This window comes from Nicotiana sylvestris, chromosome 10 (assembly GCF_000393655.2).
Source record: "Nicotiana sylvestris chromosome 10, ASM39365v2, whole genome shotgun sequence".
Taxonomy (NCBI): Eukaryota; Viridiplantae; Streptophyta; class Magnoliopsida; order Solanales; family Solanaceae; genus Nicotiana; species Nicotiana sylvestris.
The window spans coordinates 97,242,553-97,253,732 of NC_091066.1; the positions used below are offsets into that span (position 1 = coordinate 97,242,553).

Below are 11,180 nucleotides of genomic sequence, written 5' to 3' on the forward strand. Positions count from 1 at the left end.
GCATTAGAGTGGCTATAAAACCCTCTGGGACCTGAGCTGGGCCCACTGGAACAGCTGGGGACGGATCCTCCTCCTCAAAATCGACCTGAGGCTCCGTCGCCGGAAATGCTGCTCGGGGCTGAGCTCTGCCCCAGCCTCGGCCTCTGGCACGGCCTCGGCCTCGCCCTCTGCCCCTAATTGGGGCTACTGCTGGGGGCTCAGGCTGTTGCGCGGTAGAAGAGGAAGCACGTGTCCTCACCATCTGCGAAAGAACAGAGTGGAAAGACAAGCAGTACTTGAGAAACAGAATCGCACGACAAGAATGAACAAGGTGAAGTTTTCCTAACTCAGTAGCCTCTGCGGGATAAATACAGACGTCTCCGTACCGATCCCTCAGACTCTACTGAGCTTGTCCGTGAGTTGTGAGACCTAAGTAACCTAGTGCTCTGATACCAACTTGTCACGACCCGGATTTCCCACCATCGGGTGTCGTGATGGCGCCTACTATCGGAGCTAGGCAAGCCAAATATTTAAAACACCTTTCCTGCTTTCTTTCAAACAATATAATAAACGAGACAAAATCTAAGCAGAAGACTTTAAATCTAAAGCAACTAAAAACAAAAAGTGCGGAAGTTTGAACCAAAATGCTACCCAGAGTCTGGTGTCACTAGCTCACGGACTACTACAGAATACTACAATCAATGTATGAAAGGAAAATACATCATGTTTGTCTGATATAAGATAAACAAACGAAAAAAATATGGAAAAGGGACTTCGGCCTGCAAGCGCCAGCTAGGCTACCTCGAGAGTCCCTAGACTGAAGATAGCTCCCAGAAGTCCTACTGTTGCGGTCCGTAAGCTGGTCCCTGATCTGTGCACAAAAATGCACAGAGTGTAGCATCAACACAACTGGACGGCGTGCCACACGATCCCATAATATCATATATAAGTGGACGGCGTGCCACACGATCCCATAATATCATATATAAGTGGACGGCGTGCCACACGATCCCATAATATCATATATAAGTGGACGGCGTGCCACACGATCCCATAATATCATATATAAGTGGACGGCGTGCCACACGATCCCATAATATCATATATAAGTGGACGGCGTGCCACACGATCCCATAATATCATATATAAGTGGACGGCGTGCCACACGATCCCATAATATCATATATAAGTGGACGGCGTGCCACACGATCCCATAATATCATATATAAGTGGACGGCGTGCCACACGATCCCATAATATCATATATAAGTGGACGGCGTGCCACACGATCCCATAATATCATATATAAGTGGACGGCGTGCCACACGATCCCATAATATCATATATAAGTGGACGGCATGCCACACGATCCCATAATATCATATATAAGTGGACGACGTGCCACACGATCCCATAATATCGATCGTAATATCTGACTTCATATAGTAGACCCCTTCAGGGGTGAATAACAACTCAATACCTTTAACCCGGCAAGGGTACAGCTAACAGCCCAAAATATCCCGACAAGGGAGAATATATATATCAGTCTACACATCCCGACAAGGGAGTATTCACAACACATTCTCCTTTTAAATCATTCTTCCTCAACCGTTCACATTATATGAAACTTATCAAATAAACAAGGAGCTTGTGTCACATTATTCGAATTAAAAGCAATCAAGACTCACGATCATGCTAGACTCCGGTGCATAGATAACCGTCACCATGCCTATACACCGTACTCCACATTAGCAAGTAGCAAATATCATCCTAATCCTATTCCCTCAAGCCAAAGTTAGAATAAACACTTACCTCGAATGCTCCAAACTCAACTCACGCTTCTATTATAGCTTTACCTCTTGTTTCCACCACCAATCCGCTCGAATCTAGTCATAAGTTAATTAATCACATTAATAATTACTAAATGAATCATCCCCAATGCATGAAAATAGATTTTTCAAGGTTTTTCCCAAAAAAGGTCAAAAATACCCCCGGACCCACGTGGTCGAAACTCGAGGTTCGGACCAAAACCTGGTTACCTATTCCCCCATGAATCCCAATATATGATTTGTTTTTAAATCGGACCCCAAATTGAGGTCCAACTTCTCAATTTGTAGAAAACCTAGGTTCTACCCCAAAACACTCAATTTTCCCCATGAAAATCTTTGATTTGAAGTTGAAATTATGTTAAAAGATGTTAAGGAATAAAGAAATTAAGTTAGAAATAACTTACCAATCATTTTGGAGGAAAAAAAAAGTTATTTGGAAAATCGCCTCTTAGGTTTTGGGTTTTTGAAAAGTGAAAAATGACTGAGATTTTCCGAACTTGTATACCTTTCTGAGGACCTGGCGCGGACCGCACAAAAATATGTTGCGGCCGCGTCGAGTGGGAGAAAAATTGGGGCTTCTCTGAACCCTTCCAGCGCGGACCGCACTATTTTGGTGTGCGGCCGCGCTGGTTGACCTGAAACCCTAGCCCTCAGACTCAGCCACACGGACCGCACAGAAAGGCATCGAGGCCGCACGGCTCCAGCGCGGACTCCAAACCAAACATGCAAACAACCTTAAAAACATCTTACGGACTTACTCGTGCGATCAAATCGCCAAAATAACATCATATACATAGGATCAAGCCTCAAACACATGATTTTCTTTCTTCAACTTTCATAACTCAAATTCTCCATTTTTAGTCCGAAACACGTCATATGACGTCCGTTTTTAGCCAAACTTTACAGATAGTGCTTAACACATATTTAAGACTTGTACCGGGCGTCGGAACCAAAATACGAGCCCGATACCTATATTTTCTAACCCCTTTTTCATTTCAAATTTTCATATCAAATTTCAGAAAAACAATTTCTTTCAAAAATTCATTTCTCGGGCTTGGGACCTCAGAATTTGATTCCGGGCACACGCCCAAGTCCCATATTTTTCTACGGACCCTCCGGGACCGTCGAATCACAGGTCCGGGTCCGTTTACCCAAAATGTTGACCGAAGTCAACATTATGCATATTAATACCAAAATTCATCAAATGTTTCACATAATTCACATATTCTAACATAAAAACTTTCCGGCTACGCGCCCGAACTGCGCACGCCAATCGAGACAACTAAAAGCGAGGTTTTCAAGACCTCAAAAGCGCGGAACAAGGAAGAACTACGGTGATGACCCTTCGGGTCGTCACATTCTCCACCTCTAAAACAACCGTTCGTCCTCGAACGGACAAAAGAAAGAAGTACTTGAGTCGGGAAATACATGAGGATAACGGCTCCGCATATCGGACTCAGACTCCCAGGTCGATTCCTCAGGAGGCTGGCCTCTCCACTGAACATACACCAAAGGAAAATTCTTCGACCTAACTGTCGAACCTACCGGTCTAGAATAGCCACCGGCTCCTCCTCATATGACAGATCCTTGTCCAATTGGACAGTGCTGAAATCCAACACGTGCGATGGATCTCCGTGATACTTCCGGAGCATAGATACATGAAACAAGGGATGCACAGTTGACAAGCTAGGTGGCAAGGCAAGTCTATAAGCCACCTCTCCCACACGATCAAGAATCTCAAATGGACCGATGAACCTAGGGCTGAGCTTGCCCTTCTTCCCAAATCTCATCACGCCCTTCATAGGCGATACACGGAGCAATACCCGCTCACCGACCATGAAAGCAACATCTCTGACCTTGCGGTCTGCATAACTCTTCTGTCTGGACTGAGCTGTACGAAGTCTATCCTGAATAATCCTGACCTTGTCCAAGGCCTCCTGAACCAGATTCGTACCCAATAATCGAGCCTCTCCCGGCTCAAACCATCCAACTGGAGACCGACATCGCCTACCATACAACGCCTCATACAGAGCCATCTGAATGCTGGACTGGTAGCTGTTGTTGTAGGCGAACTCTGCTAAAGGCAAAAACTGGTCCCACGAGCCTCCAAAATCAATGACACAGGCTCGGAGCATGTCCTCAAGAATCTGAATAGTCCTCTCGGACTGACCGTCCGTCTGGGGATGAAATGTTGTACTCAACTCAACCTGGGTGCCCAACTCTCGCTGAACCGCTCTCCAAAAATGCGAGGTAAACTGCGTACCCCGATCTGAAATGATAGATAGCGGCACCCCATGAAGGCGAACAATCTCCCTGATATAAATCTCGGCTAACCTTTCGGACGAATATGTGGTTGCAACAGGAACAAAATGCGCTGACTTGGTCAACCTATCAACAATGACCCAAACTACATCAAACTTTTTCCGAGTCATCGGGAGTCCAGTAACGAAATCCATCGTAATCCTCTCCCACTTCCACTCGGAAAGTGCAATCCTCTGAAATAAACCACCGGGTCTTTGATGCTCGTACTTAACCAGTATACTTTGCTGACTCCAGTATAATATACTGGTGACTGGAGCACTGGTGCTCCAAACTCCAGCATATTATGCTGGACAATTATACTTGCTGGAACTCCAGTATATTATGCTGGAGTTCTAGTGTATTTATGCTGGAACTCCATCATATTATGCTGAAGTTCCAGCATACTTATCCTGGAACTCCAGTATAATATGCTGGAGTTCAAGCATACTTATGCTAGAAGTCAGTATAATATACTGGCATATTTTCTGGGTTTTGAACAATATTTTCGCTCAGATTTATCTTTACATAAAAGTGGCTAAATTTTGATTACTTTTGAAACTGTGCTATTTTTGAACGACCAATTGTAAATCTGACTATTTTTGAATTTCTCCCCTTAGTTGGGTTACGATGTGTGATGGGTGTTTATTAGTTTTAATGAAAATTCTTCTTTTTATCCAAAAGAAAAAGGTGTAATGACATCATAGCCACCAAGGACTATGCTCATAAATATGATTCATTGATATATACATTATAATTAGTGGTTCAGATTTCGAGCCTTTGAAAATAAATCTTTTGGTAGAAAGTACAGCCCATAGTAAGCACAACCCAAATCTTGATTAGTTGGAGCACCAATAGAGCTATAGTGAAAATAGCACGGAATAGTCAGTTTTCGGACTGATAATTGAAAAATAGCCAGCGTTCGCAAAGTCATTGAAAAATAGCTATTATTTTGCCGCAACACAAAAAGTTTCAGCATACTATACAGGAGATTGGTGCACCTGTGTATGAACTTTTAGCATATTATATTGTAACTCCAGCACACGAAAAATTCTAGCATAATATACTAGATTGGAGCACTTATGCATGAACTTCCAACATATTTTGCTGGACCAGTATATTATACTGGAACTCCAGTATATTATGCCGGAACTCCAGTATATTATGCTGGAAGTTCACCTGTAAATAATTCGATCTCCAGTATATTATGCTGGAATATTTTTCGGATTTTGAACAGTATTTTCGTTCATATTTATCTTTACATGAAAAATGGCTAAATTTCAATTACTTTTGAAACTGTAACTTTTTTTAAATTACTACTTGTAAATCTGGCTATTTTTGAATTTTACCGATTAGACACCAATGCATCATAGACCATTCCAATATATATATATATATATATATATATATATATATATATATATATATATATATATATATATATATATATATATATGTTTTTTTTAGCATTTATTTAATCAATCGTGTTACATCTTCTTCTTCTTTTTTTTTTTTTGCACTTTAAGAATGAGTTATTAAACAAATGACTTGTTAATAACTACTACCTCTGTCCCAATTTTATGTGGTGGTGTTTGACTTAATAGGGAGTTTAAGAAAGAAATAAAAACTTTTACAAAATTTATGGTCTAAAACAAGTCATACATATGTGTGGCTATAAATCACATCATTATGGGCAAATAGGAAGGTTAAAGTTAAATTATTTTTTAATGAAAAAGTATAACATTCTTTTTAGGACTACCTAGAAAGGAAATTATGACACATAAATTGGGATAGAGGGAGTAGTAAGTGCTATACAATTATTTGATTTTTTCAAATACTCTCTTGCAATTTCAACTTCAAATATATTTTTTAAACTTCATTAAATATTGTCCAAACGCCTAATCAATCAATTAAAATTATTAATTCTCAACAATTTCAGAAAAAAAAACCCTAAGTCAACTGTTTAGATAATTTAATTTTGGTTAAACTCATTCTACCTCATAAATTAGTACTTCATACTTCCCGACCCACTTAAATTTAAGTGAGTTTGGTGGGTTTCACATTTATGTGTCCAAACGTACAAGTCTGGGGAAAAGGGACAATAATGTCTACATCACACACATTCTCCAACTTCCGGCTGGTATTGCACAAGGACTGATGCTGTCTCGTATATGCCCTTTCTTGTACTGAAATGCTGCCTAAGCAACGTGAAACGTCCAGCTTGAGCTTCACCTAAAAGGCTTAACAGTGCATCAAAATGAGCCTTTAGCAACACTATCTCAGGATGGGATGACTTCTAAAAAAGTATAGAGTTTATAATACATGACTCGGTGTTAGGAAACATGGTCAAAATATTTATGAGTAGGAAATGCCCTTGGAATTTTTTTTTTATCTATAAGCATTTGTTCTGGTCTTCAGTAAAGCACAACACGGTGCACAAAGTATCCCGCGTTCACGTAGGATCCGGAGAAAGGGCTGCACCAACCTACTCTAACACAAACATTACTAGTTGATTCTATGGCTCGAACCCATAACCTGTAGGCCACACACAGACAACTTCACCGTTGCTCCAAGACTCCCATTCTGTTCTGGTCTTCAGTAAGGTTGCATATTTTATATGTGCATTACATTATCTTTTACAATACTTGAAAGAGGAGATTCTGAAAGCCATATAACTATATATGTAGGTAAACACCAGTGGCGGAGGCAGGATCTCCACGAAGGGGGTTAAAAAAAAAAAATTATGTATCTAGTGGGAATTGAACTCATGACCTTATGTAGATTTTGAACCCCCTTGACCACTAAACTACACTTTTGGATTGTGTTAAGGGTGTTCAAAACTTAATATATAAAGGTAAAAATAGATTTTGTTTTATATATACAGTGTATTTTTTCAGCGAAGGGGGTTCGGGTGAACCCCTTGCGCCCCCCTAAATCCGCCCCTGGTAAACACAGATGCATGCCTCTGTATTCATTTGTTTGGCCACATTGTGTGAAGCATTCAACAGCTTGTTTATTTTCTCTGTATCTTTAGTAGCAAGAAGTGTTGCGTTTTGTCTACCTCTTTATTGACTATAAAACAATAACTGATGTTGCCTTTCCTGGCATATGCTATTGTTTACACTTTTTCTTCTATAATAAAATAGTGATTCTGAAAGAAAGTTCATTTGGAAAATTTGACAAGCTAAGCATCAAGTAATCCTTTTTAACAAATTATTATGGTCAGCAACGAATGAGGTCAATTTTCTCATAGATGAACTTTACTTATTATATATATACACACACTTTAACCGTTAATTCATCGTTCCATGCATCTAATATGACATAGCCTTTGGGTTTAATGCGTTTACCTGTGATTCATCATAGGGATATGGTCTAACTGAGAGTACGGGAGCAGGTACAGGGATGATAAGACCTGAGGAAACAGACCGATATGGATCTGCTGGTCGCCTTGCGGATAATTTGGAAGCTAAGATAGTCGATCCTGATAGTGGAGAGGCCTTACCTCCCGGGAAGCGTGGAGAGCTTTGGATACGCGGGCCAACAATCATGAAAGGTGAATGCATACATAGCTTATAATTAACCTGTTAGTTTATGCAAAACTTGGCAGTTGGGATCGATGAACGTGAAAGCAATTATTGGATGAGATGACAGTTCAATAATAGTCATGAGTTGGTTGTACATGACTATGTTATGCCATGGAAGTAGTAAAATAAAAAACGAAACATATACCCATTTTTATCTAATCTTAACTAGTGTTGTACCTACTTTCTTTGGTATGCTTGAGATTTAAACAGAAAGTTGGTTAATGGCAGGTTATGTTGGAGATAAACAAGAAACATCAGCCACTCTTAATTCAGAAGGTTGGCTAAAAACTGGTGATCTCTGCTATTTTGACTCGGATGGGTTCCTGTTTATTGTTGATAGGCTAAAAGAACTGATAAAGCACAAGGCATATCAGGTAATTTTGTTGATGGTGATCCTGATACAGCTATTGAGTTTTATGCAAACTTGTAGTTTCATCTCTTCTACTATGTCGTTGCGTATGAATGGATGCTCTTTCAGGTACCCCTGCTGAACTGGAACAGTTGCTTCAATCAATTCCTGAAATTGCTGATGCAGCAGTTATTCCGTTAGTGCTACTCTCTCTTTTATCTTTCTGTCCCTTGACATCCTTCTATCCATGTATCAGAAATGTTAAACTGAGAAACCCCTATAGAGCTAAGAAAATATGTCCTCCCAATGATGGAAGTTAAACGTAATTTCGAGTGTTCATGTTTTTTATCTAATATGCAAAGGCTGCACATATGGGAAGTACTAAACAAACGTTGCATGATGGACTTTGATTTTATAGAGGTTACTTATTTGTTGTATTGTCCTGCTACTATTCAGTGAATATTGTTAAATAGGTCGATAAACCCTCGGCTCAAAGAAAGATGAAAAAACCAGTAGTACCAGCAAGATAACAAGAAAACTGAAGCGAAAGAAATAACAAGTGGCAATAAAAATCTACAAAAAATAAGAAAGTACGTGACTAATACTAATACTACTTGTATGGACAAGAAAAACGCACGACTTTCTATTAATCTTCTACCTTAATAATCGACCTCCACACCCGCATATCAAGGGTCATAACTCATAACCTTGGTAAGCTGAAGCAGCGCCGTATCCTGCCTAATCACCTCTCTTCAATATTTCTTTGGCTTACCTCTCTCTTTTTAGACCCACCAAGGTCAATCTCTCACACCTACTTACTGGGGCATATATGCCTCTCCTCTTCACATGCTCGAACCATCTAAACCTCGCTTCCCGCATCTTATTCTCCATAGGGGGGCCGCGCCCACCTTGTCCATAATATCTTCATTCGTAATTTTATCTATCTTGGTATGCCTACACATCCTTTACCTTCATTTTGTGGACATAGGTGTTCTTGACTAACAATTTCATAATAACTGTTCGAAATTTGACATTGGTCAAGAAAGTATTATATTCTCTTATTCCTGTTCATAATCTCTGGGACGTTATGCTGTAGTATTTTTAAGATGCTTCATTAATTGGTTATCCTTGATGCATCATTTTTCTTGATCAGTCCACCTAACAAGCATATGAACTTGGTAATACAAATTCGACTTGTATCGAGTTTGGTATTGCGTCAATCCCGAAGTGTGACGTCAAGAATTTTCTATCAGTTCCTTGCTTTGTCATGCTTATTGAGTAATAATTTGACTGAATCCTCTGATTGATTGTTATATGTGTGGCAGTTGTTTTTTCCTAACAGCTCTTGAGTAAAAATAGGCGCCAGTTCTCCAGGCTTCTGTAGCTAGCAATGTCCGCAAGATAATTCTAATCTCTCTTCTGCAGCTCTTACGATCATGTGGATAACTTAGACTTAGTACCTTTGAATTCTATTCCCGTTCACTCTAAGAGGCAAGAGGCTTTTAGATCGCCAGATCTTTAGTCCTCGTCTGAATTGTGCAGGGGCACACTGTCACAATCTGCTCATTTAGAAGCTTGTGTTCATCTTATCATATCTTTATTTCTACATTCAGTTATAAGAAAAATGATAAAAGAGACAGGACGACCGTAATTAGAAGATCCATTCAGCTTAAAAATTTCAGGATGTGAATTTTAGTCTGGAGTAGGCACAAGTAATCATAAGAAATTATTTGGACCCAACATTCTTTTAGTAGTTTTATGCTGATAGTTAAATGCTAATAAGACTCTTATACAAAATCATCTGCATATTTTTCTAGTTGTGGATATTTTAAGCTTCCCAAGCAGTTCTTAATCCCTATGATGTTCTTATGCTTTGCTCATTCTTTTCGTTTATTCTGATGTAGATATCCTGATGAAGAAGCAGGGCAGATTCCAATGGCTTATGTTGTCAGAAAACCTGGGAGCACTATTAGTGAGTCACAAATTGTGGATTCAATTGCAAAACAGGTACACCTCCAAGTGTGTGTATATATATATATATATATATATATATATATATATATATATATATATGTAAAAGACTAAAACTCTTTCCATTAAAGAAGCATCTATTAGCCTAGGATTGTCACAAGACGTAATTTAAACTTGGTCAATTCAGTTGAACCTATTGAACATAAGCTGCATACGCCTATGAAATTTGTTAAGACTTTTAATCACTGCAACCTTAGTGTATAGTGGATACATGCTAAAATTGTCCAATTGTTAAAATCCTAACACCACATAAGACAACGTAAAGATGTCTCCATATGACCTAGAGGTCACAGGTTCGAGCCGAGGAATCAACCACTGATGTTTGTGTCATGGTAGGCTGCCTACACTACACTCCTTCAGGTGCGGCCCTTTCCTAGACCTTATGTGAACTCGGGATGCTTCGTGCACCAGGCTGGCCTTTATATATATACACACACACAATCTTCGATCCTACTTTCTGTAAAGATGGAAAACTTTGATGAAATGATTGTGTTTCTTCTTAGGATGGACAATAAGAATTGCTGATTATCCGCTGAAGCATATTATAACCAAAGGATATCTTGCAGGTTGCACCATACAAAAAGATACGGCGTGTTGCATTCATTAACTCAATACCAAGATCTCCAGCAGGAAAGATCTTGAGAAGAGAACTCATTGATCAGGCCATTTCTGGTACTTCAGCTAGATTATGATAGAAACATGGAAATCTTATGGAGAAATATGTGTAATTAATCCAAACCCAAATGGTACACATGTTGTATGTTCCTTCAAGTCTTCTATAGATTTTCACTGCGAACTTGATGGTTTCATGATTTTTGGTTGATATAAACCTCCCAAGTTGAAAGAGATAAATTGAACAGTTAAAATGTTACTCATTATTAGCTTTAGCTGCCTTGTTTGTTGGAATGGCAACCTGGATGGGCGGGTGGGTGAAGTACATTGAGAATTCTACTGTGTCACCAGTTTCTGACACTTTTAGTAGAACCATCTCTACATTGCATAATCCTTTCTCCTCAACCCTTCCTTCAATCCTCTAAAGTATGGTCATCCTCAAGGAAGTGAGAAGGAAGTAGTATTGTCGAGATGTATATTTTTATTTACTTAATT

The 11,180-nt window shown here is 39.4% G+C and overlaps 1 protein-coding gene across 1 annotated transcript; it reads left to right on the forward strand.

Annotated features, from left to right (window-relative positions):
- The first annotated feature begins 7,804 nt into the window (after positions 1-7,804).
- Positions 7,805-10,941, forward strand: LOC104232535 (4-coumarate--CoA ligase-like 5). Its single transcript, XM_070159350.1, has 6 exons — positions 7,805-7,810; positions 7,922-7,969; positions 8,034-8,067; positions 8,172-8,238; positions 9,947-10,049; positions 10,640-10,941. Exons 1-6 carry the CDS (start codon positions 7,805-7,807, stop codon positions 10,763-10,765), a joined length of 384 nt encoding a protein of 127 aa, XP_070015451.1. The 3' UTR covers positions 10,766-10,941.
- The last annotated feature ends 239 nt before the right edge of the window (positions 10,942-11,180 follow it).

What these genes read in the sequence shown, in the direction of transcription:
- LOC104232535 (XM_070159350.1), top strand. An exon ending in TAAAGCACAAGGCATATCAG is followed by an intron (nt 8,068 to 8,171) that starts GTAATTTTGTTG and finishes ATGCTCTTTCAG; the next exon opens with GTACCCCTGCTGAACTGGAA. An exon ending in TGGATTCAATTGCAAAACAG is followed by an intron (nt 10,050 to 10,639) that starts GTACACCTCCAA and finishes GATATCTTGCAG; the next exon opens with GTTGCACCATACAAAAAGAT.